This window comes from Pterocles gutturalis, unplaced genomic scaffold, assembly GCF_000699245.1.
Source record: "Pterocles gutturalis isolate BGI_N339 unplaced genomic scaffold, ASM69924v1 scaffold1774, whole genome shotgun sequence".
NCBI lineage: Eukaryota > Metazoa > Chordata > Aves > Pterocliformes > Pteroclidae > Pterocles > Pterocles gutturalis.
This window is the reverse complement of record NW_010132882.1, coordinates 1,108-28,522: the sequence shown is the minus strand read 5'-3', so window position 1 is coordinate 28,522 and position 27,415 is coordinate 1,108. Positions and strand designations below refer to the sequence as shown.

General features: G+C 38.4%; 1 protein-coding gene across 1 annotated transcript in view; it reads right to left on the bottom strand.

Annotated features, from left to right (window-relative positions):
• The window catches only part of TAF4 (TAF4 RNA polymerase II, TATA box binding protein (TBP)-associated factor, 135kDa), a 35,524-nt gene extending 8,802 nt beyond the window's left edge, over positions 1-26,722 (bottom strand). Inside the window, exons 1-8 of the mRNA XM_010081012.1 lie at positions 25,636-26,722; positions 7,622-7,788; positions 6,971-7,090; positions 4,944-5,063; positions 4,073-4,195; positions 2,958-3,047; positions 1,765-2,016; positions 193-337 (exon numbers count right to left, since the gene is read on the bottom strand). Coding sequence (XP_010079314.1) covers positions 193-337; positions 1,765-2,016; positions 2,958-3,047; positions 4,073-4,195; positions 4,944-5,063; positions 6,971-7,090; positions 7,622-7,788; positions 25,636-26,551 — 1,933 coding nt within the window. The 5' untranslated portion in view covers positions 26,552-26,722. The remainder of the gene's footprint in view (positions 1-192; positions 338-1,764; positions 2,017-2,957; positions 3,048-4,072; positions 4,196-4,943; positions 5,064-6,970; positions 7,091-7,621; positions 7,789-25,635) is intronic.
• Positions 26,723-27,415: the final 693 nt, after the last annotated feature.

The following is a 27,415-nucleotide window of genomic DNA, read 5'->3' as shown; positions in this document are numbered from 1 at the left end:
ATTCCAGTATCCAAACAATTTCTCTGACTGTAAATGCTGCTCTGACATATGGGTATCCCTACTCACTGAAGATTTTAGCAGTAGTACAACAGCCATCATAGAGCTACAGGGCACTTAAGGACTGACATTCCTAAGCCAGACTTCAGTTAAAGCTATCAAATATATCACACCCCAAGTATCTTGACCTCTTACCTGTCTGAAGTTGATTCAGTTGAATTTGAGGAGTAGTGAGCATAATACGACTATGTGGCTGCCTCAATGCTACCATTGGTGTCTGTGTCAGTGTCACCTGTGGAGGCCTTATCAATGCCCCTGCTTTTTGAGACTGTTGGATAACCTGCAAATAAGAAAAAAAAGAACTGTAAACAATCTGGGAAATAACTAAGGCTAAGAATCAAGTGGGAAGAAGAAAACCTAAGATCACAACTTACAAGTTGATTGTTTACACATCTGTTCATTGATCTGGAATCATCACATTTTAAGGTATTTAGAAGTTTTAGATAAATTATACCTCACAGGAAAACTAATATTCCACTTTCTGTGGTACAAAAAATAAATTAGTAACTATTTCTACTAAAAAAAACCCAACAAGCATCCATAATCACAAATGTCCGGTTAAAACTTTCTACATGTGGTTTTTACATTAGCAATACAGAGGCAAACTGGAGCTGCCTGAACAAACTCTGGAACTGAAAATAAGAGACATGGTAAAAGATAATCCAGCTGGTTCTACATGTGATGTTTTCATCCAGACCCAGCATAAGCTACAGCTGTGTAGCTTTGTACTACTGGATTGTTAGACTGAGTCTCGGGCAACTGTAGTCATACTGCTTCTGAACATAAACTCATAAAAGTAGGGTCACATCGCAATGTTACAACCAGAGCCATTTATGCAAACTCACTTTCTGGTCTCAACTAGTTTTCAGAAACTTACCTTCAAACTACTGCAAAGAAATCTACCAACTCTGCCTATTTTGCAAGCTCCATTTCTATAAGTCTGCAAGTCTTTCTTTTGCTACTATTTTATATATATTTTTTAATTTAATTCTTGTAAATCCAGCATTAATTAGTCAACATTCTTTTTTTATTCCTTCCCTAGGTTCCTAACCTCCTTCTTAATACCTAGGTTATAAAGGCAGTAAGACCAATGTAATCACTAGTTTTTCTCTCAAGGTAAATGAAAAAGAATTTGTGGATTGACAAGAGATCTCTCCTTTTCATTTTACATGAAAATTTGTGGACAGAGCAGTATAGATGAATGTCAAATGTTCTACAAGGAACATTGAAGTCGTAAGTAGCAACAAAACCCTAGTAATTTAGTAAGTTATATTAATTAATAAGCACCCTAGAAAAACCTTACACTCAGACACTGCTCTGCTATGAGAAGAGGAAAAAAAGGTGCTGCACATTATACCGCTCTCATCTGATTTATGTGCAGGCCTGAGAAAGATATTCTTTCTCCTCTTTTGGGGTAATCTGTTGTTAGATTTATGAAATGGGAAATGAAAGATCCTCCAGAACACTGTTCTCTCCTGGATATGCAGTGATTGAGACAATTTCCTGCTATTTCATGCTAAAATAGGAAATAATATAGAACTTAAATCAAGAATGGATTTTAAATTATACCTTTTTTTCTTAGTAGGTAGTTTCTCTAAAGAGGTCAAAGATCTCCAATTGAGCTAAACCACCAATTTAAGATGAAAAGTCACTGTTACAAAAAAAACCCTCTGTGCAATAACAGGCAATGCACTTCAGCTGACGTACCAGTGGTGTAGACTGCCCTTGTTTACTAACACCAACTTGTGTAGGCTGAGTTAGGCTGATTACAGGTTGTTGGAGAGTACTCGTTACAGTTGCAGTTGCCTTCCCTGCTGTGCGCTGAACTGAGGAGCTTAGAAGCACAGCCGCAGATGGAATCGTTGCTATCGTTGCTTGCGTTGTTGGCTGTTGCTGTTGACTTTGTTGAATGAAAGCTGCAGAGTCTGGTGTTAACTGTCTCAAGGCAGGTAAACTCCTCTGAAAAGATGAAAGGAAAGAATTTGCTTGAGTATTTTAATCCTAGATCACACAAGAAAACATTAATTGTAAAAAGCAATGCATTTCATTTCAGTCCACTCTATGTCCCAGCCCTCGATTGTGTTCCTTCATATACCGAGCTATAACATGTGATGGCTTAAAAGACATACTGAACAGCAGTGAGGATTTCAGAATAGCTCTGAGACCAAAGTGTGCTACCAAATTCTTACTCTAGTTGTTTTCTTATGGTAAAAATTTGTCCTCATGAACAGCTCAAGGTTGAACAAGCATTTAAGAACCCAGAAATGTCACACACCTACAACTATATCCCTTAATCATACATTAGTCAAGCAGAGTTATGCTCTTACCATGCAGTACTGTTGTACTTTCTCTGATTCTCAGATGGTAAATGTTTCCGAATAAACATTATTTTAAGATGTGTCCAATTACTATAAAATTTATGACAAACAGTGTTTATTATTGAGAGTGACAAATTTCCTGGTTATCCATACAAACAGGTATCCAGCACAGGCAAAAGACTATGAGTTTGTGTAGAAGGTACAGTTTTCTGTATCATTCAATCCCTCATTTTCTTTCCAAGACTAAGAAGAGGATAATAAATCAATTCATAGGTTTGGTGCTATAGAAAGAAACTGCTTATACATCATAGAAAGAGAACTTCTCAGATTTCTCCAGAGGTATGAGGTGACACAATGGCAGAAATCACATTCTTCACTGTGCCAATGAATCATACTAACAAACTCTTGGAACCCAGAGGCAGAAATATTTTTTTAAGGGCGCAAAAGTCTAACCAGGCACCATTTAAAACTTCCATTTACACCATTCTGGAATTCCATCTATACTGGTAAAAGACGTGCCTGTCTTCATTGCTGCTGACACATAAGCACAGAAATACGTAAAGACTGATAAACACAAGTTACCTTCAGGAAAGGCACAAGGTAAGGTTGAGGTGAAGAATTAAGTTCTCTGTACAGCCTACTGGTGAAGTCTTCTGCTTCAATTTTTCCATCCTTGAAAACAGAAAATCCAAATAAACGAACTTGTAGAAATAAAACTTTTACAGATATTCAACATTACGGCTTAACAGCTTTTTGAAAATAAGTGGGTTTATCACGCCTCACTATTTTTAGTTATCAATCGCTTTATGGTAGTAACTAATTTTACCACAAATTTCAACTAGTAAGCCTACAGTCCCATCTTTCCTTTTCTTCTTCCTGTCTTTCAGTAAATTTTAAGAAACATCTTCAGTTGTTCTCACCATTACAGGAATGTCCTACCTATAGATCAAAGAGCCAGCTGGAGCCTACAGGAACACTTCATGTGCCCTGCAATCAGCCAGCTGTCAGTTCCCAGAACAGCCGGACAGCCCCATCTCTGCTGTTCTATCTCCAAAGGTACTATAGTTCCTCCATTTCAAATAACTACAGTTGTGCCCACCATATGCTCAAAAGGCGGATATCTTTCACAAAACTAAATGTATATCCCTCATGGGAAGATACACTTCGAATTTTGGTCTTGTGACAACCTCAGGTTATCACATGGTAACATCTGGAATACACAGCTCTACCTTAACTTGAAGGTTGCTAACAACTAGGCTAAGCAATACTAGTTCTCATTCTATAAATATTAACTATGTCAAGCTTTTACATTAGTATCAGATAATACTGCTTTTTTTGGAAAAACTTGTAACTTTCTACACTCAGCTATTGCACTAGTTGTAGCATCTTCCCTCAAGTACATAATTCATCTTTTTATTCACTGTTTTAATCAATAAAAAATGTAAAATTTAAGGAATCACCATTTACATTACTCACACTTCAATTTAACTCATGTTCTCATGCATGAATGAGCAGTACTGTCTCATTTACAAGCTTAAAGGAAAATTTATGCATTTATTTTAATTCAGAAGCAGCAAAGTTTCATTTTTATTTATCTCAGATTTTACAATCTCCCTCCTCTCCAAAAAAAACCCTCAGTCTTGAGTCTAAGCTTGCCCAGATACTGTTTCTTACAATTTGTCATAAACTTTTCTTACCAGCAGGTTCTGTACCAGTTCTTTCACGTTAGCTGCAGTCTCTGAAGACTGTTTTCCAGATGATGCCAGTTTTATTAATGTGGATAGAAAGTTTTTACATTTCTTCACATTTTCCATAGTTTCCTGGTACAGGAGGAGGAGGGGTAGAAGTGAAACAGTCAGAGAAGGGAAGATAAACTCTTTTTAATACATGAACTGACCACACACTTGAGGAAGTAAAGTTCTTTAGCTCACTGCTGCAGAATATTATTTATAGATTTGTGCCCCTCACCAGTTAAAACATAATCAGACTTAAATTATTATTTTGATTCATATATACATATGTATTGTACATTTTTGTTATCAAAATTTAATAAATTATGATTCTTAATGAAGTCAGGAAAAGAATGACACATTGTGTATGGGAAAATACGCATTTTAACAGGACACCACATAGCAAAGCTCCTTCTTCCCAGTGCATAGCATAATGCAGGGATTCTCCCTGTTGTACAGTCCTGGAAATGTGCCTCTTGAGTGAGTCAGTGACCATTTCTTATCCCTTCTCATACTGATTCTACTCTGCGGTGATGAACAATTCACTTTTCTATAAGATACAGCTAACACATTTTTTAAAAAAGGAGTGCTTTACAAACTGTTACAGAAATCAAAATTAATATTTTGACAGCCATCAAAATTCAAGTGACCTGTGTTCACACTGTAAATTATGTTCCATGAAAAGTTCACCTTCTCAAGACTAGTAGTTCACAAAACTCCTACATCTTTACTACTCTCCACTCTGATCTGTGTTTATATGTACGTGTGTATATACACACATGCACACACGTATATGTGAATGAACAAGAAAAGACTCTAAATGCACTCAGGATCTTACTGTGGCAGCAGTGGAGGTTGCTGTTGTTCCTTGCACTGTTCTCTGAGGAGTTCCAGTTTGTACAGCTGTCGCTGTCCCCAACGTAGTTGTTTGTGCAGTACCACCCAGAACAATCTGAGGCTGCAGGGAACACAAACATAAGATTATTTCACTTGGAATGTACCAAAGCCTATGTTCCTGGACCATCACACAGACACTGAGCCCCAGGACAGTAGAACATCTTTCACAGCCGCTATAAAAAGCTGTTCCTGATCTGCCATCCGTTGCAGTGGATAGAAAGAGCCACCAGATGGCACAGAACACTACACATTCAAAACCAAAATCCTAAAAGTTGATTAAGAATCGCTCACTTTTTGATTACTGAATGAAATGGCAAAATAATACCACAAACATACCTTCACACGCTGTGGTTTCAAATCACAATTAAAACGAGTGCTAAATTTCTGTGAATGCAATAGCTTTTTTTGCCTGTTCCCTTACATGCCTTTCAACGGGAGGAATTTCTAAGAAGGCACAACGGACACAAAAGCTCAGGACGCATCTAGGTCTTTTTGATGAAAAATAGAACAAAACATTTTTCTGCTGTTGTAGACAAGTTCATAATTCAAAATAGGAACACACCTTTACAGAATCAACATTGCAAACAAGAACTTTTCACATACACAGCTCATTCACGGACTTCTAACCCAGCCTAATTACTGAAGACAACCCAAATCAGAGAGACAGTAATTCTTACCAAGCTAAAGCTAGCTCTCAGAATCTTAACAAATTATTTGTAAACTTGCTCTTTATATAAAAATGCACAAGAAAAGAGGCTCCAGTGCTGCCAAAGCTAAGTTTCATTGGTATTTTGGGAGACAGAAAAGGAGAAAAGGATTTCATTTGTCTCATTTTTTGAAATCGAGATAAATGAAGGCCACAGTATGCTCATTACAGCAAAAAATATGCAGATGGAATGATTTTTTTTTTGTTCAGGATAACAGCAGTGCAAATTAAGGAGACACAGTTAGGTAAAAGGAGAAAAGGATTTCATTTGTCTCATTTTTTGAAATCGAGATAAATGAAGGCCACAGTATGCTCATTACAGCAAAAAATATGCAGATGGAATGATTTTTTTTTGTTCAGGATAGCAGCAGTGCAAATTAAGGAGACGCAGTTAGGTAAATTAACTCTCAGATCTGGGAAGATCACTGGCATAGGCAAAAGGCTCTCTGAGGGGAAAAAGGTTAACTGGATGCATAGCAAAACCTGCATGTTTTAAATTAAAACTCTCTAATCCTGTCTACTCAAAGGATGAAGAAAGCACAATGAAACAGATTAGGCGACAGCAATCATATTGTATCACTGTTGCCTGGAAGTCATGCGGAGAATTTCACACTTTTGCACTGTGTTTTAAACTCACACCACCACCCGCCAAAAAAAAAAAAAAAATCCACAAGAAAGTCTATCATTAATAGAGGCCAGGCTATTAGAAGAGAGCTCACATACTAACACATCATTATTTATCCTCAAATTATCAGAATCTCCCTGAGTACATAGACCAAAGCAGAGACTCATGTAGGAGGGAGAAGACTTGTAGAAGAGAAGGCTACCAGTGCAGTCTGTTTTGTAATTGTAAATTTTGCTGCAGAATTCAGAGGACTACAGATCCATCACAGGAGTAACATCACAGCTCCAAATCCAAAGGGAATTGGTGTCACTTTCTTGAGGCCAAAAGCATAAAGGTATTTTATTTTAGTCAGTTCTGTGATTAACAGAATTCTGTGACAAACTAATAACAGGATAGCTTTAAACATGTATGTATATAGGTATAATATGAAATAATAATAAACATATAAAAAATTATAAATATACACACAAAATGTAAATTGAGATCTGCATTTGTTTTAGAAAGTATAATCCAGAAGACATTTGTTCTATGCACTTAGTAATTATATTTCCTGTATTTCTCACAGTCTCAAGCAGGTTTTCGGGTAACCTTAACAACTGATACACCTCATATATACATTACTTTTCTACAAACTCACTTGCACAACCGGAGGACGCTGTAGCGTTGTTGTGGGTTGCACTGTTGTTTGAGCCTGAGACACTTGCTTGATAATTGTAGTTGGTGTCACTTGTCGTGCAATAATAGGCGTTCCTGGAGCCTGGGGAAGAGGAAAAAACCCAAACACATTAGTTTGTATATTTAAATATAGTTCACCTTATTGAGTATTTTGTCTTTGGATAGTTGCCATTATTACAGATATAAAAGAACACACCTGGACCACTTCAAAACCATAAGAAGGATTTTTAGTCTTGAACTTAATGCAACTATGATGACCTCTGCGTACACATACACATATCCACTTTTTTCTTTTAGTCTTATGAAGAATAATGATTCTTTGGGGAAAAGAGTTGTACATGCTAACCATATATGGTCTTGAATGGTCTTTTTTATATCAAACAGTTTTAAACTTAATGCCATTCAGCTAGGTAAAAATATATTTGGTGAGTAACAGCCAAACTATAACAGAATTAGGAACAAAACGCAATGCCTATGCCACGTGGAAAAGCCTGTATACCACCAGTTTCATCAATGGTTTCTTCCAATCATTAGCATCATATGTTACTTTCTGGTGTATTCTCCACAGGCAAAAAATCTGACAGTTTTTAACACTACAAATTACTCAACTAACCTGCACTGTCGATATCTGCACTGGAGGAGCACTGGTAGGTGTAGCAGGACGAGGAGTCATAGTATTTTGAGGCTGAGACTGGGCATGTGCCTGTGCTTGCATCTGCGCCAAGGCCTGTTGAGGGATCATCAGCAACTGCCCATTCTCACTACGCACAAGAACCATGCCTGTTAGAAAAGAAATTGGTCAAGAAACATGCATCCTTTTCAAATGTGAAAGAACGTATTTTTTCAGGTTTTTTAGGACTACACAGCTAACAAAAGTGGTTTCGAATAAAAGCAAAATAGCCAGCTGCATTATCACATTTTGTACAGTATAGCTTAATTACAGAAATACGCTTTCGCTATCAAAATTCTCAGTACGGTGTGCATCAGAACACACAGTGAGTAGTATTTGCCCCAGCCCAAAAATTCCACGTGACTAGAGGTTAAAATCAGCAATCATACAAAAATCCTACCTGCTCTTCACTAAGAAATTTGCAAATAAAAGAAAATCTTGCCACTAGGCAAGATTCCCATTAGTTTTTCTTCAACACAATGGGGAAAAAAAAATATTTAATCAAACATAGGCTTCACCATCAACAGGAACATAATTGTCTAAGTTCTAAATTAATTTCCCATAACAAATTTAGTAATGAAAGTGGCTATAAAATCATAATCTTTCACATGTGCATCTGCAACAGACTGCATTATGCCATGTTACACCCCAAATGAAAAATAAAACGGAGAGGGAAATGAGACCGTCATTCCCTGCTCAGTCACTCAGATCGATACGCTTAACCCCACAGGGCAGCTATAGGGAACCAGATTTTAACAGGCAGATTCTCAGATGATACTCTCTCTTTCTTGAAGCGCAAACAGGATCTGGACAACGCAAACTGTTTTTCAAGAGCTCATTCATTCAGCACGCCTCAGTCAGTCCTTGAGAGCCTCAGGACCTTGTCAGCTCTGAAAAAGCCACCTAAGGAAACAAACTGGGCACTCAAAATTAGTTAGCCTTTCTGAGCAACCAACTACAGGAAACTTCACCATGAAAATCAAGAGGCACTACTGAAATCAGAAAGTTTTTCTTAAGTGTTGTTCAGTGAATAAAAAAGCTTATCCATGCTCCCCAACAGTATCTGGAGATCTGGTCTATGCCACCTCAGAGCATGACTCCTCCAAAAGAATCAAGCTTTTATTTGCTTTTCTATTCAGATGAAGTGCTGAAACGTTTGCAGACAATGCCTTGAACAGTCTTCTTGGACTGTTTGAAAATTTAGTGTTAAACTACAAAAATCCATATACTGGTTCCTATAAAAATGAGTTCAAAAGAAAACCAGATTATAGTAGTTGATTTGTCCCTCATTTTTTCCTTACATTCTCTACATTAACTCTCTTTTAATAAAGCAGAGTCATACAGAGATGTTAAACTAGTTTACATCAAAAAGGTGACTTTCCATTACAACTTTTTAGAAGTGTTAAGGTAGGGTCGCAATGTGCTATGGACAAGAGTTATATCTAGGAACAAATATTCTCAAACTGGTTTTCTGTAGGAAAGGAGGAGGGGAGAAAGCTTATTTACAATCTTGTAGACTGTAGAAATAAATATCCTTAGTTTAGCTGTCAAGTCCAAAAAAAACCATTTTCCAAGTCACCCCAAAAAGTAAGGTCTTTTCTCCCGTAACTTATGTACGGGGAAGCATTTTCATCAAAACAGCAAAGCCATACACTACCACCACAGCTGACAAGAAATTTAAAAGCCTCAACAGTTAATCCAGAGCTTGACCCTGCCAGCTGCTCATTAGAGCCATCACTACTTTCTCACCATCAGCTTCATGCTACAGGGAGGGGGGTCCTGACAAAAAAACAGAGAAATGCAATATTTGAAAGACTAGAGTGACCTGCCACCACACCAAGCTCACTCCTGCACAAACAGAACTTGGCATCCTCTTCCAGTGTGCAAACATAAAATCTTGTGAGATGAACTCATGTTGCCCATTTTTGTCATCACAATAATCAGCTGAAGAAGCTAAACACTGAATGTGTGGAAATATTCAATATTACTATAACTGAAAACACCAGTACAGTGGAAGTCTGATTAGAGGAGCTATTTTCAAGTCAGTGTCAAATATTATGGCTTGTTGATTACCATTTAGTTTCTAGCAACTGAAAAGGCCCAATGCAACTGTGGATGTCTGTGCTTTCAGAAGCCCTTAAATGTCACTGAATTATACTGACATCCCATAACAAACCTCTTTCTTAAAATTCACCATTTTGGGGGATCACTAGGATATTCTAGGGCTAACATACCATCCAAATTCTTTAGAGTTATGTATTTTTTCCTTCCAGAAGCAACATAAGAGATGTTAACTCTAGTTTTGGGTTTGGGGAGGGCAGGTTGTTTGTATCTTAAACTTCTCTCTCAGTGCAAAAGTAACTAAAGTTTTCTGAAAGTGCCAACCCAAAGCAGCTCACCTGCATACGAGAACCTCCACAGCACCAGGCACCGGCACACAGTTCTACACTACCTGTTCCAGTCCCCAGTTCAAGAATGGGGCTGCACTACACCAGTGCCCTGCAACAGCCCAACCACCGCTCCAGACACCAGTAGTGCCAACTCATTGTTTTGATCCTCAAAACATGAATGAGAAAAGAAAAAAAGGAAGGGAGATAACCACAAAGTGAGGGTTGACTACCCCTGAAGAGCAACCACGTCTGAACAATGAAATATTCTCCCTGAGCTACATGCAAAATTAGAACATGCCTACACATTAACATAGTACAACTGCTGAAACAGACAGTTGAAAAGCATATTAATATGAGCTTTAGAAAACATATCAAGAAAGTTCAATTCTTGGCAGTAGACAGACAAAAACAATCATTTGTAATTCAAACCCTGACTCTAAGCACTATCCTGCCAGATTTCTGACTATGGGAGCCTGAACCTTCGCTCAAGTGTTGAAGTCATAATAAAAAACTAATTCATACAAAGCTGCATTCATATCTGTCCCCATTTCAATAGTTCTTTTATACTGCACTCATATTTGATACATAGTTATTTTCAATTTATACAGTTTCTAACATGTCTTTAAGTCAGGGTCTACTATTGATAGATAAATTAATGGGCTATATACAAACATAAAGACAATTACAAACATCAGATTAAAACTGCATAAACTTTAATGATGCTATGACGATATAAGACATTTTACCTGCTTGGAATTATATCTTGTTAGCATAACAGGTGATTTCAGAAAAAGTGTAAAAATTCATAAGGATTAACTTTGTTATTGTGCAGAAATTCACCAGAAATACAGTGCGCAGGCAAGTAATTTTGGACTGAACACTTAACACCTCTCCAGCCTTGTTGAGAATTCTTTAAAAAGGGAGATGGAGCTGCTCTCGGCTTCTCTCCCCCCAGTCCAACTACAGACTCTTTTTCCATCCCAATTAGCTAAAAAAAACCCTAACTTACCCAAAAACTGTACCCAAGCTGGCATTAAGTGGATTTTCAGTCAAGTTCAGAAAGCTCATAGCTAGATTGATTAAGAATTAAAAGGAAAGTCCCATTTATTTCCCGCTTCTTAACAAAGTCAGTGTAGGACTAGAGCAGTCCCCACTCTCCACTCATATATTAAGCACCTCTCAGTTGATTCATTTGTTGCAACAGAAAAAAGGAGGGGCTGACCCATGTCTTTCTCTGATGTTCCAAAACTTGTATTTTAAATATTTAAATACAGATCAGTAGCATAACCTCAAACCCCATAGCATAAGGGTGCAAATGCTGTATGAACCAGATCAGAAATGACCACCAGGTACTAGCAAGCAGCCAGAATTGTATGAAGGTATGTCACTCCTCTAATTAAATTCAGCAACACATTTAAAGTAAGGATGAAAAATATCTTTCTGTTTCACGTTTACCATCCAGGGTTTTGTTCCACAAACAGATGAACTGCTATTTGAGACCAAACAGCTAAATGTTCAATTAGAAAAAGGTGATAATAAAACTGGGCCATTTTAGATGTCTCTCTGCCTTCTTTTTCCTAGAAAGTCTGATCATGTGTACTCTAAAATCATATTCACTATTAAAAATGCAAACATTCAAGCATTCCTTCCAAGTCTCTCATTAAAAAACTAATTAAAATTAAAATTAATTACCATTTTTGTTAGAAGTTAGAGGCTTAAGAGAATCATGAAAGAGGCTCATATTTTAGTTTGAATTAAACAATTCATCACAGCTCCAAACAAAGGATTAACAAAATTGCGTTGGATTGCTCCTTATGCCAAAAAGACATGTGCTCCTGACAAGTACAATGGTCATCTCGTGTTCTTGCTGTGGAGACCTTCCCAGATATCTCCTGTTTTCGAGAGTATTTCGATGGAAAAGCTCATTATTATAAGACATAGCTGCAGGATTCTACACTGTGCCATCTTTGCCTCTTGCTATTGTATTCCCATTTGCTAATGGCATTTCCATTTACATTTTGGTTTGGGTCTGGGGTTCATTTTGTTTTGGTTTTGTGATCATTAATAAAACTTATAAAGTCATGTACTGGAATAAAAAGTGAAGAGCTCTGGCTGTATGACATGTCAGAAAAACACAAACCAGACTTTTTTCTAATGCCCTCCTCTTCCTTTCTTTGAAACATGGCTTGGTTTAACAAAGACCAAAGAAAAAAAAATTATCAGAAGAATAAAATAAGAAGAATAAAAAAATTTTAGTGGCCTTTGCAGACCACTCTGAGTATTTCTGCAACTCCCAAGACATACTGCTTTCTTGCTAGAGAACCTCTACATCCAAAAAAACCCAAACCAAAACAGTTTTCTGGTTTTGTCACCAGTTTGCCCTGGTAAACCTAGATTAACAATATTTACAGGAGATAGACCCTCCCCAATGACAGAGTTGAAACTTTCTGCAGATAGAACAGTAATGTGAATATGCCTGCTATGGGGAACCACACAGTCCAGCAACATACCCAGATGTTACCCTCTCTCAGAGTAAATGCGCCATTTCTCAGGGACTCAATTCAGACAGTAGGTGACATACTGAAAAACTTCACCTACAGTTAGCAAGCACCAACAACGAGGATCATAAAAAGGTATGTCCATGCTTGTCACTGGGCATACCAGTGTGCAAGAATGAAACTCTTGTGTATCGGTGAAGTATAAAACCTAGAACATATGCTATCAGATCCCAAGTGACAACATTTCTCTTTCTGTTGCAGATACTGAGAGGACAGAAGAACACAATTTCCAGCTTACAGATTTTGCCCATTACCCATAATGTAGCTCATGGTCTAAAGTCTAATCCAGATCCATTCAGAACCCTTACTAAGGAACCTAGACTTTCAACAAGTGGTTTTTTTTTAATTCTGTCATGTCTCAGCTACTAACGGATGCATTCTCTTGAATTTGCATGGAGAATACCCTTTCCCAGTCTCCTGAGGAAATGATCTTCTTAAAGTAAAAAAGTAACTGAACTTTATTTCCAGAGAAAAAACAGCTAGGGTCAGGGAAAACTGCTAGGCAGCAAGGAATCACCTTCAATACACACAGATGCTGATGTTCAGAAAGAATGTCCAAGACTGAAACTAGAGGATTGATGCTTCTGGTATAGGAAATCAAAGTCCCTACAAACATCTCTAGAAAAGATAGTTACTGATTATCAAGTCCACCAACACCTGACAGATCTCCAAATCCTAACTAGATTTGCCAGGAAAGTTCAGTAAGAGGTTATCTTAACGTCAAAGCAGTTTGTGCCTTAAGCTCTCAAGCACACACTCATTTGTGACAACACACTGCAAACATTTGACATGGCCAAAAAAATCTGACAGTAATAGTAAGCGGGCTGTGCCATATTAGCAGAAGAAAGCTTTATAACATTATCTCTTCTGTATTGTCAGAAGAGATTCTGTCGTAACAAACAGGCAGGCAAGGGTCCGTAAGGTTATGCAAGTTGATATCATACACACCATCAAAACCATGTAAAGCAAAGGGGATGAGTCAATGCTCTGTAGATTACTGGATCAGGCTATAGAGAGATTCTGGAATTAAAAAACCTTTATAAAAGGAAAAAGTTTATAAGATTTTTTCCAATACAAAAGAGTTAGAAGAATACTGGAGAGACAGCTGGAGAAAAGGACAGCTGCCTATACAAACTGCAGGAAGAACTTTCATCAGGAAAAGAGAAGAGCCTATCAAAGTCCACTGCAGCTCCATGAAAATCAGGGTAACTAAGAGAATCTTCGCTAACACAAGACAACTTTAAGCAGATTTAGAATTGTTTATGTATGTCAAAGAAGAGCATCTGTAATAAACCAGCAGGTGTGTAGCAGCTCATGAAGGACAATCTATACACCAACTCATGAGAAACAGTGATTTCAAATCAAGATGAACAGCACAGAACTTTAAATGGCAACACAGCTGTGGATGTTACTGAAGACACATTATTTCGTACCTGATGAGAGATGTGCACCACCACATTAGAGGCACTGCCTTAGTTTAGGTGCTTACGATCTCAGGTGATCCGTGCTGCACAACAAATCCAGAAAAAGCTTCTGCTTGAACTTTCTTGCCAGTCTTTGACACCATCAGGCTCTTGAATTTCATGAACAAATGCGGTTGGTTTGTGACTTCTGTAAAGGTGTTTTAGCTCCACTTTGAAACCATAATGCTTATGGACAAGTCTACACAGAGCAGGTATCAGCTCCTGCAAACCTGCTAGCTGAAAATGAACCCACCACTACCTTTGACTCCACCTGCTCCACAAGTGCTTGCGCTGCACTGGCACTGATGAACTCAGCCTGTACCAACATGAGTTAGTAGTAAAGACATTCCCTGCTGAGTTGCCGGTCTACAGGCCATAAAACTGCCAGGCGGTAACAGAGCTGTCCAGCACTCTGGAGCAACCTGAGATACCCTACCAGATTTCCTCACCTCTTGCTTCAGAGTAACGGGCACCCTAAAGCAATGAATGCTGAGGTTTTGCACACAATTATATTGAGAGCACACAGTGCACACACTCTTATAGACACCTGTTAAGATGTTGGGCACCTGTTGTGCTTAAGGTGAACTCCAACTTGACATGAAAAAACATGACTGTCAGGTGCTGCTTCAGAGCATCTCTAATACAAGACCCTTGGAGTCTCTCCTGACAGGCACTAAACGTTTCAGCATAGTGAAGACTGGCATGGCACAGAGTTTCGGACAAGAACTTACTACAGAGCTACAAAAGCACATTACCCCTCTCACTTTTCAACTCATGTCACTCTAGAATAAAGTCAAATTTTACTCAGATACAATGCCTAAAAGTTTTGTTACAGAATTAGTTTACTACAGCACTCCACTTCGCTTGCCTACCATCACTCTCCCCGCACACCCAACCCGCACACGCAGATCACACATCATAACTAACTGTTATGATTTTTGAAATACTAAATCTTGAACAGCTGATTCATGGTTATTGTCAACATAGATGACATATTATCAAAAATCATCAAAAATCCTGACTGCAGCACACAGAAAATGTATTTTGTATGGACCAAGTACACAAGTTCACACTATGAAAAACTGTGTTTGTTTTTTTCTACTCAAGAGTCAGAAGACAAATGAAATTAAGCTTCATAGTAAAAGCTTTTGCTTACTCTTACTATACAAGAATTCAAACCACAGAACTCAACTGTAGTGTCTAAAAAGTAAAGAAGTGAATCATTTGTAAAGTATTGATTCACAAGTTTTTTAAGAGTACAGTTAAAGGAATAATATAATGCTGGAGTGTCAAAAAGCCACAGTATTTAACAGTGATCCCATATGGAAAAAGTCTTATCTGCTCAGTTGAAAAGGTGTGTAAGAAGTGTTACAGAAAATACGTCATTTCATATAGCAACAATTGACAAGCACTTCAACAACAATGTGATTTGAAACTATTCAGACTTTTCTGGAAAGCTATATTCCTTGAAAGTGTGTTAACATTCCTTTCCAGTCAAGCATACAAAGCCAAAACACCAGAGTGCTCTGTCAAACTGCAACCCAATCATCACACAAATCTGTCTTTAGTCTGATGCACAAAGAACCAAGGAAAACCACTATCAAGAGCTAAACCAATTACTTTAATTATTGATCTCAAAGTGATTCAGATTTAGCTCTACCATTAATTACAATATACTTACATCAAACAACAATGCAGTTATACCAAAATCGGTTTTGTTTTTGAGAAAAGACGACACAAAATCAAGTGTCACTAATTCTTTTGACCTTTATTCTAAATAGGAGATTTTAAAATTCAACTAGTCTTTGTTTCTGGCAGACGGTTTGTTTATACCAAGGCATATCAACATTAGTGCTGTTGAAGCACCTGATGAAATGGGAATGAGCAAGCTACTTTGCATTTACCACGCTCTGCACACAAACACTTAATGAGGAGTAATGCATTAAATCCACATTCTCTTCCTTCAAAAAGCAACACCCTAAAACAACTAAGTACATGAAAACACACCAAAACCCCACATCTCTTTCATTTGTCCCTGCTGTGAATGCCCTACTCTAGATATACATGCTTTGTAAATTCTGCAGTGACAAAACCCTTTGCTGATGCCACCTTTTCACCCGGAGCTGTGGAGACCCAATGTTACACAGTTCCGCCGACTGACTGCTACCCAGGGCAGCCTCTGTGGAAATGTTCCCTTCAAACCCTCCTCTGCAGAAACAGCCTGTGATTTTACAACTCTATCACTGCCCATACAGGGGTTACTCTGCTTTGAGAATACACCAAACACTATGCCTGGGAGTTCAAATACAAACTACCAATGTGGACATGACATTACATGTCATTTGGCTGATAGCAACATTTATTAAGTAGCACTGTTAGTCTGAAAACAGAAATACAAGTATTTTCACACCTGTAAGCTTGAATTCAGAAAGCTTTTAAACAAAACCAAGTCTCATTTTGATTTTTACTAACCAAATGAACAGTCCTAGTAATGACTAAGCTTAATGACTGGGTATGACTAACACTTATAAATAATTAGTGCCTTTTCCTCCCCTCCCCCATGGAGGAGAGGGAAGGAAAGAAAACCAAATGATACACTGGAAAAAAGGAAGAATGAAAGGAAACAAGAGGTTGAAGTTCATGGCACGAACACTTGTCTTTTCTCCCAGTCCACCCTTAATACTACTGTGAACATCACTGCACGGATGTTTATTAAAAACTAACAGCTCCTCATGCTCTTCTATAAACTTCTGCCCAGTTTAGCCACTCTGTTTTCCTGCTCAATTTCTTCCTACTTCCTCCACTGATCCCTCAGCAAACACTCCTCTGGCCACCTCCTTTGACTCCTTGCCACAGGTGCTGCAATTCCTCAGTGCTGCTCCTTGGAGCTGCTGCATCTGACTCATGGAAGTACAACTGGTCCCACTTGCCACACCACCACTTATGCTCAACGCACCCGATGTTTTCACATTCTGAGAGAGACACTACATCTAACCCTGCCTTACAGAAATATTTGATTAATAAACTGAAGGAAGGTGTGAAGACAGCTTACTCCAGCCTTGCTGCCCCCTCAAACCATTTAAGAAGGACTAGAGCATGGCAGCACACCTCATCACTTAGTTTTTGTTTATACTTTGATATCTAGAGCACACATTTTTCAACTGCATCTATACTGGTTGTCTGTATGGAGTTTATCCAGCACGTGCTTTATTCTGTACAACGGTACAGTTATAGCCCTTAAACAGTTCAACTACTCCCAGCAGCAATTATTAATCAAGTTATATGCTAAATTGGACCATTTTTACTACAGACTTTGTTTCAATACAAATCTTAGAACAGTCATGCTAGCCATGTAAAATAATATTACATATTGATGAAAGTTTTATGTTACTAGTTGTCTAGACACTGGTTACAATGTGTTACTGAAAGAAATATTTTAGTAATGCATTTTAAGCAAAAAAAGCATCAAAATTAAAAAATGCATGGTGTTCATAATCTACAGTTCTAATTTATAAACAGAGTTTTACACTGACAAGAAATTACTCGGTTTTTATCAATATGCTTTTCCAAATCCCACAAAAAGAGCTTGGCAACTCAGTCAAACCCTGCCCTAAATCCTGTACAAACACACAGTAAAAGGACCGTCCCTGGGTAAAAGGATTTATAACCTATTCACGCACTTTGCTGAGAATCAGTCTTTTAAATTCAACATGTAACTTTCTGATCACCAGTAATACAACTACAGAAACTCATCTTTTTAAAATGTTATTTCAAGCCTGACAACAGTTACAGAGCCAGAGATTACCTACATTTGTACAATGCCTCAAGACAGCTCTGCTAGGGTGCTGAACTCTGCCTATACAGCTCTCACTGCAGAAACAGGATGCAGTTGTATCAATTCCTTATGACTCTGACCTTCTTGATTATTGAAAATCTATACCACTATATAGTGATGATCATCAAGGTTTTGTTCTACCAAAAACTAGTCTATATTTAAAAAACCCTTAAAGGCATAAATAAGGCCTCAAGGACAATTATTTCAGTTTACATTAAATATTACATTAAAGACACCCGAAGAAAATTACTCCAAAACAGGAGGCTTTGTGGTAAAAACTTGGCTCTCAGTTCCTCGAGACACCTGTACCTCCAGAAGACAACCAGCATTTCTGGAAGGAAGCTACCACAGAACAGAACTGGGGTAAAAATTGCCAGATTAAGCTGAGGTAAAAGGTAAAGTCTCCTAAAAGGTTAAAAAAAAAAAATTTTGCTCTATTCATGTGTCCCTGGTCTCAATTAAAAAAAAAAAAAAAAAAGCACCTCATCTAATTTGAAATATGAGTGATCACACAGTTTTTACACCTGTTTAATTACAGCCCGGTCTGTGTACATTTTTATGCTTCTCTCAACATTTGAGCTGGAAATGGGAGGATTCTGCCACAATAATTTAGTGGTACAATCTCCAGTGTGGAAACAACCGTATCATTGTAAACAATGCTTTTTGTATAAGCTATTTTCCTTCTCTTATGAGGAAACAGTACGCCAGAGGGCTGATACAGCAAAACCTGTATCCAGACAAGAAAGGTTCTACAACTGTCCAGAAACCTGTAGCAGTATAAATACACCCCAACTTCTTGCACTTAGGCAAGACCTCATGTAGTTTAAAAACAAATTCAAGCTAATGCATTAACAACTTGCAACACAAAAACAAAGCCTGAATATCCCCACAGCCATAGACACTGTAAACAACTGTGTGCAACCTGTCAAAGGGACAGAGACATACTGAGGCTTCGGTCCCAGAGGCGTACCAGGGAAACTTCGGCAATGTTCACAGATCACACGACTATTTATATACAGGAACATCTCTGTGGCTGTGCACAGAAAAAGCCCCTTGTAACTTGTGAGTGCCACATATTCTCTCTAGAGTTTGGCCTTCCTTCACATACAGCTTTGCAGTTTGCAATACAACTGAAATACCTGTCTACTAAGTACCACTGAGAATTCCTTTCTACCAGTGTCTTCTGTTGTGAGAAATACAATTTCCAAAATTATTTTTTTCATGCCACTACCTCTTCAAATCTTCTTTCACAAGAGATAAGATGCTTACCATAAATAAGTTAAATTTGCTAACATTTATGGTCTTCCAACTGGCAAAAGCCTTCTTTTTAACAGCAAGCAATGGCATCAAAGTCAAGAGCAGATACAGACAGATAAATGGAGTTATAAACATTCATAAAGTTTCAACACAGAGAATCCTGACAAGAGTAGTTATTTTCAGGTAAAAATACTTATTGCAACAATTTCTGACAAAACAGTAAAAGGAATGTTTAACATGTTGTGTTCTTAAGTGACTTCTACGTCCAGTTCCTACTAAGCAGACTCTCAGTACTTGATCAGACAGTTTTTACAAGAACAGAAAGCCAGAAAACAAGCTTTCCACAAACCAATATCCTCTCTTTGCTAAAACCCAGCGAGGCTAATATCAGCATTTTCAACCACATTTCTGAACTATTGCATACTTTTTTTTTTTTTTAGGATTTATTTACATATAATTTCACAAAACAGAGAAGACAAACAATAGTAAGAGTTTTCATACACCAAAACACTTCATTTGAAGAGAGTTTATGATACCTACTAATTTGTGTCTTATCAGTGCCCAAAACTGGCATTTTAATGGCAGATCACTAACTTTGCTGCAGCATCCTGTGTAAGTGATTCAAGTCCTGGGCAGCATCCAAATTTGTGGTCCTCAAACCAAGACGCTGCATTTCAGAAGTAACCCACATAGATTTCCAGAGACGGAAAACTCATTTAGCTCACTGAACACAGAAACATCATGTAACTTCCAGAGTAGCAGAGTGCAAAATGTCTCAAAAGAAATACCTTACTTCTGGTCATTGACCAACAACCTTAATCATAACCCTAGGGATACCCAAAAACCCCAGAAAGACTACAATTTGAAATACGGATAGGCATATGAAAAGAATCCATACATGCTCTTCCAAAGGTTGTTGGGAACAACAATACTTTCCATAACAGAACTAAACAACATGTAGCCAAGGTTAACGGCTTTCATACCTTAATGGAAACACAATTATATTCCCATTAGATCTCACCACTTAGAGACATCCTTATCAGATGTGCAAACCAAGGCACTGGTGCACCTCATGACACTTGTTTTAATAAAAACAAAAAAAATCCTATCGCACAGCTCTTTGAGTCTTAAGTTCTTTGGGGTACAAAACTAAGCATGCAGGATTCCTGAAATTATGAAAGTTGCAATAAGAACAAACACAACTTTCAGTCTGGTGACATATGGTAGATCTGATGTAGCAGATTTCAAATAAAGCAGAATGTTCCTTTTGCTGATGCATGATTTGAACATAAAACCCACTCCTCACCCAAAAGAGTTCTGCAGAAGAAATCCACAGTTATCTTCTTCTGAAAGAGAGATACCACATTATGTGCCAAGTATAGGACTCCCAAGCTCTGATCTTGGCAAAATATCGATTCCCTCATGGCCTTGGGCAAGTCAGAACTTCTCTAACTTCTTTCCCCTGGCTCTAAAGCAGAGTTCGTACTACTTTATTTACCAACCACTCAGGCATGTTCCAAGGATTAAGTTTTATAAAATGCTTTGAAAGTAAAACATACTAAAAGTACTATAAGAAGTTTCTATTACCATGGTGCATTACAGACATAATTTTTAACAAAATACAGCCATGCCAACACAGTTAACAGGCATAGTATTGGCAGCACATGCAACATACAGGGAAACTATCATCAGGATATGTTTGAACTCGCTTGCTAGTCAGTGAGAAATAGAAACAACTACATTCCACTACTTCATAGTATTTCTTCTGTTCCTTTCTATATTTCTTATAATATGGAAGTCTGTAGACTTCTTCATCTACTTATATTCCTAACTAGTTTAGGCACTTCTGGGGTACATGTTTGAAGTGCGAAGTAAACAAAGAATGCCTCATTCAGTATGAAAAAGTAACACAAATTGTTTCACAAAGATTGACTGATTCTCCTCAGCCCGCTGCCTTTCTCCTTTTTCTATTCACTCTGTTTTGCCTGACAGCCTAGCACCCCAACTCCTTACTGAAGGAAACTGAACTACTCCTGCAGCATTTACTTTTCAGTGACTCCGGCTCCAAAAAGTATGACTGCTCCAGTCAAAAGGACCCAAACCCATGCTTTAAATTAAGTATGTGTTCAGGTAGTTGTCCCATCCTAAAGCCACTATAATCAAGGCCTAAGTTAGAATCCTCCTTGGACAGCTAACACAAACTAAAAATCATCAGTTTCTACAAAAGTTAAGCTTCCATTTAACACCAAGGGAAGTTTCCCACCTCTGAGGCTGTGAGGAAAACCTGTAACATTGTAATAGAAGTAGTCCATCCTCCAGGGTCTGAAGATGCACAGCACCAATCTTCTTCCAGGTACCCTTTCCTTCTGGAAAGTACCAACAGCACCAACGGTACCAACTGTACAGGTCATTTGCATTTGTACCCTCTAGAACTCTGCACCATTCCATTTTTTAAAGGAGCCCCGTCAGTTTCACAGCTGGGAAAGGGCCCATCCTGTAGTCACCACAGAAACAGGAGGAGACACCTCCAGAAAGTGATGAAGTCTACTGTCATCTCCTACCACCAGCTATTGGCAGATCCACCTGAATTCTGTGAAAGTAATAAGTAGTTTTATTACCAGATACCAAGCAAAACAAACCTGTGGTAGCAGTTCTACTATAGCTGCACAACTGCTTTACACCTCATGAGAATACTGGTCATGATGGCAGAAGTAAAACAACTACATAAATTACAAAGACCACCTATCCTATCTGCTATCTTCAAACAGGATTGAGTGTCACAGAATCTTGTTCATTCAGGAAAAAAAAGTTAGTTTTCAGGATTCAGTCAGCAAATTTGTTAGGTACTAACATTCACTCAGAAGGTGAAAGAAGAGAACGGGACAGGGGAAAGTGAAGGTTTCTAGATTTCAGTTTCACCTAAGGTAGTAGGGAAAACTGTCCAAACCTACCAGCTCGATATTATTCTCACTGTATGCCTACAGCACTCTCCAATATGCGGCCTTCTTTAAGCAGGTACCTTAAAAGCTTATTATGAGATGCTTGTACATAAAAATATAGCAGAAGAGAGAAACAACATAAAGCATCTGCAAGAAGAGAAAGCAAATATTTGAAGCCTCAAGTTGACAATACTACTACAGTAAGCATAAGCTCATAGCTGTTGGTTTTGAAATTGTACTACAGCACTGCTGGAGAAGATAGCGTTTTGAAAACTTATTTTAAACTATGAAAGTTGTGTCATTTTACAAGATGATTCTATCTCATGCCAGCAATGACCTCTAAATACTTTACAAACTCTTACATTACAGAAGATCAATTTTAAGGCATAATCTCAGTTACACTTTTCTGAGCACCTATAACAGCAGAACACTGACTTAATGCTCTAACAAACTCACCGATTTTCCTACCTCTTACCATATTATTGTATGCAACACATTTCATATTATTGCTTGAAGTACTTCAAAACAAAGAACTTCATACAATCTTTCAAAAGACGCTGCATCTTTAAAGTAGCATTGTGTACAGAGAAACTTGTGTTCCTGGTCCCTAGAAAATTATCTGACAATATCTTCACATCTTTGCTAGAGAAGCTATAAATAAGGCTACTTTGGGACCTTCATTACCCGGATCTGTCCAACTGGATCACAAAGTTCCAAACACAGACTCCTGAAGAAAAGATTAAGCTCAATAGTCCTCAAAGATGTCAGTAGTGGAAAACCATCACTAATGCACAGATGCTCTGAATAGTCTGGTTTCTTTGAGAAGAACTATACCAGAATCCAGTAAGGTCACAACTACAGTCAATTAGCTCTTCAAACATCTCTAATTTGGTCAGCCAATGTTTGTTGCACAATTGCCTTGATGCAATACAAAGCATTATTCTAAAAGTAATACATCTTAAAGAGCACTGATGAAGCTTATTTTCCACATGCTCTTTTTAAGAGAACATTTGAAACCTTTCAAGGTTTCTAATTTTCAAGTCCCAGGTTAATAACACTTACTGACATTTTATATTCTGCTTTCCATACGTGTGAACTTGTAACTGTATTTTGGAGAGCTAGAAACAGTAATTCAGGGTAAGAAAATAACTATAAAACACGTGCTGCTTGTTGGTCAAACCTTCCATATGAATTTTCTTTCTGTTTGTAAAACTTGGTGTAAAAAGCAACAGGTGCAGTGCACGATCTCAAGCTATTTCATGCACTAAGTGTTACAAACTCTTGTTAGCACACACTACTTTTAAAAACGTGAACTTGTGCATGCAAATTTGACACATACAGTAGCTGCACAGCATACGAGGACTGCAGTTGCAGCTTCACACAACCAAACTGCCTTTAACAATCTGCTAAGACACTGTAATTTGAAATATAACTCCAAAAGCATAGTCATCTATTCTCCATTCACTATGAATGCATATGCACTCTACTAAAGAATAAAAGTTGCATGTGGCTAGACTTTCAGAGCTGCTTAGCCCCTGCACCTGTGAGATGTTTCTAAGAGCTCAACATCCATCAGTTCTTAAGTGTTCCGTAAGAAACGCTTTTATGCAAAACATCTTCAAAGTTGGCTACTTTCACAAAGCATAAAAATGTACACCAAAGCAATTAAAAAAAAAAACTGTTCCACTAAAAAATTTCTTTCCAATATTAAGTCTGTCTTACCATGCAAGAGTCCAATTTCTGATTTTGATGTATTCAGTCATGTATACTTGCTTATTTTAAGAGTCATGCTATTGTTTTGAAGTTGTAAATATTTTTTAAAGTGTAGGACAGACAAGAAAAGTGCTTAATAAAAAACCTCAAGTGTTTAGAACCTATATGGTTTTACTTTGATCTATTGAGACCTCCAAAGGAGCAATTTATGGTCCAATTATGTTTAAGGACTAGCAATGCTGCTTCTAAGAGTAACACATTTCAGTATGCTATGGCAGTTTGAAAACAGCTACCTGGAAAAAAGGTCCCCCTGGACTCAACAGTGGTATTTTTCCCATAATCAGGTTTATAATGCAGTATTAGTGAAAATGTAGCCATACATGGCAATAGACTGTAAACCTGAAAAATCCTTTGATACACTGTGGCAATAAATAAATAAATAAGGCTTTTCCAGACTATCAATTTACAAGCTTCAAATCAAGCACTGGGATTTCAAGATCTGAGTTTTATTGCTATTTTTTAAATTAGCAACATGTGTCATTCAAATTACTCATATTGGGAATAATCTTCTACACAAAAAAATGAAGAATATTTATGCCGGTTAGAAATCAAGATACACAGAATGTTTGACAGACTCCATCGAACTCCATGGCATCACACACCACAGATAGCACATGACACAAAAAGATTGAGTGCAGGAACACGGTACGGTTTCTGATCTACCTTGTGTGACAGATGCATTGTTTTACAGTTGGTTAGGAGTTTCAGTAGATGTATTTTTACTAAGACCAATTGAAATAGATGATGCACAACCACCACCTATTTCATTTGGTACTAGTAGCAACATTTAATTAGTTGTTCTTTGCATACTGCCCTGAAAAACAGTGAATAGTACGAATATAGCTATTACTATATATTATTAAAAAAGACAGGAAACTATGCGTAGGTTCACACAAGTATTTTCAGTTCAAAATAAAACTGGATAAAAGTACAAGCCTGGTTCAAAATAATAGCAAATATATAACTTTAAATCTCCAAATCTAAGACATTTAAGAAGGTACAGAACAGTTCTCAGAAAAGAAACACTTCTCATCCTGGTTTTTAACTCACCCACTGGGTTCAGGACTAGATCCCTTGTCCAGAGATGCTCAGCACTAAGCATGAGAGTAGCTACGACAAAAGCTGCAACCCTAGACACAACAGGGTGAGGTAAGGACATAGGAAGACTGCCTTTTGTATCAGAACTCCAGTGACTAAAAAGATGATCATAAGCATCCAATCTGTGAGTTTTTAAGTCAGACTCTGAAGGTATTTAAAGCAAAAGGAGGTAGTTTTCTTGCATTGTATCTGCCGTTTCTCTATCCATGAGTGCTCAGTGATACTGAGGGCATGCAGGGACAGAGAGGGAACCGAACAGCACATGAAGGTTACACAAACTACTGACAAAACTGCCTTAAAAGTCAAAATGCCTTATGTGAAAATGAAATAGCAACACTTCATCTGATAATATTCCATTGTCATACTTTGACAGTTTGCAGCTTCATCTACACTCACACTGTAACAAAGATATTGGGCATAATTATTTTCAAATTATTACTGCTGAAAAGAGTCGCTGGTCACCCGAAGTCATAGCTAAGTAGTGGAATGCTACTATGTTACTACTCAAAACCAGACAATTCTCATTGTTAAACGTAATGTCTTTTCCACAATTCACAATTAAACAGCAAGAAATCTTATTGGGATCCCTTCCTCCCTGCAAGAGACACACTTCCAAAATAAAACCACTCAATCCTCTTACTTACCTGGTGGTAACTGAAAATTCTGAATGTTAGTTGGATTCTGAGGTGGCTGAGGCAAACGAGGTGCTAAAACTGTAGGAGTCAAAGTTGCTCTGATTCCACTCGTAGTTGCTGTTGGAGTCCTTGGCAGATTTTGTGCCACTGTATTAGCAGTGCCTTTTGCAATTCCTGTGGGGGTGCCAGGAGCTGCAGGAGGTATCCCACCAGGATTGGGAGCAACATTGGAGAGCCCAGCTTGCATAGTTTGCCCAATAATCATGTTACCCCCTGTAGTACTGGGCTGGCCACCAGTAGCCAGCGTCTGCTGTTGGGATACTGTCTGGACTATAGTTTTAGGAGACTCAGATTTGATGACCTGTGTGGCAGGAGCCGCTGGCACAGTGGAACCAGACTGGCTGTTCACAAGTGATGTCTGGAGGGAAACTCCAGATCCCACAGTGGCTGTAGCAACAGCAGGAAAACTCCCCACACTGATGGTTGAATTAATCACAGTATTGCTCCCATTTTGAGTGGCTGCACCAGCTGCAGCTACTGTGGGTCCTGCTGTGTGAATCGGTGGCCTCACAAGCGTTACTGTAGGCGCCCCAGTTCCAATGCTTGGTGGTGGCTGTGAGGAGATAACTGTGGGCGAGGAGGAAGATGCAGAGGACACAGCAGTATTAAGGAAAGAAGTCTGGATGACAGTGTTGGAAGCTGACGGCAAGACAGCGTTAACAGTATTTCCTTTCCCCACAGATCCAGGTCCATTGTTAACGAGCGGGGCCACAGCAGGTGCAGAAGTGGGGTTAGCAGTCACAGGAGTCCCAGAGAAAGCAGCACTTCCCGTATGGTGAGAGTTCATCACCACGTTACTCCCATTCAAAGTTTGCACCGTTGTGGTCCCAATCTTGCCATTCCTGGTGGACAGGGCAGTCGCCATGGTGCTGATAACCACCGATTTGCCCTGACTGAGGGTCCCTGGAGCAGCAGTAACTTCAGATCCTCCTGCTGCTGCAGTGGTGGTGCTGGTGCTCGTCGTGGTAGATCCATCCAGAGCTGAAGTCTGGGACCTGGTGTTATGATTAATAACACCCCCTTGCACTCCTCCTGCTCCTGCAAAACAACAACAAGGTTAAAGAGAGGGAATGAGCAAGAAGGGAAGCCCAGTGAAGACAGAATGTTCTCCCTCAATATCAAGTCTTCTCCATCTCCCAGGCTGCCTGCCTGGAGCCAAGAAAATGGGACAAGGTACCAACTGAAGATGGCTTTGAAGACATTACCTTGAAGTCTCCAATTTCATACCCAAGACTGGCAGATTCAATATCAATTGTAACACCTCTGCTTTCAACACTACAGTAAGACAAAATAGGGAAAACAGATTTGATATGAACCAAGGGAAGGGAGAAGGAAGATCATCTTAGACCTCTTCCCCATTCTAGAGCCTGTCATCACACTTAGTAACAGGACTGCAACTGCAAGGAGGGAAAAATGGCAATGGAAGACACATTAATAAGACATAGTGCATATGCCTAGCACACGTTATCCTCTAATCCTTTCACCTCCTACAGAATAAGTCAGTTAGATCATGAGGCTCAACAGCAGCAAAATATGAAAAAATTAAAGGAAAGAAAAACGTCAGCCTGGTAAGATAAGAAGTACTGCAAGGCCTGGAGCAGGTTACAAGAAGAGCCCTTCACTTTATTACAGAATTTGTTCTTCTGGATCTAAAGTTCCTTCAGCCAGAGATAGTTAAATAATAAAAAGCAAAGTTGGTTTTGAAAAGCGACAAGATTATGTAGCTTCT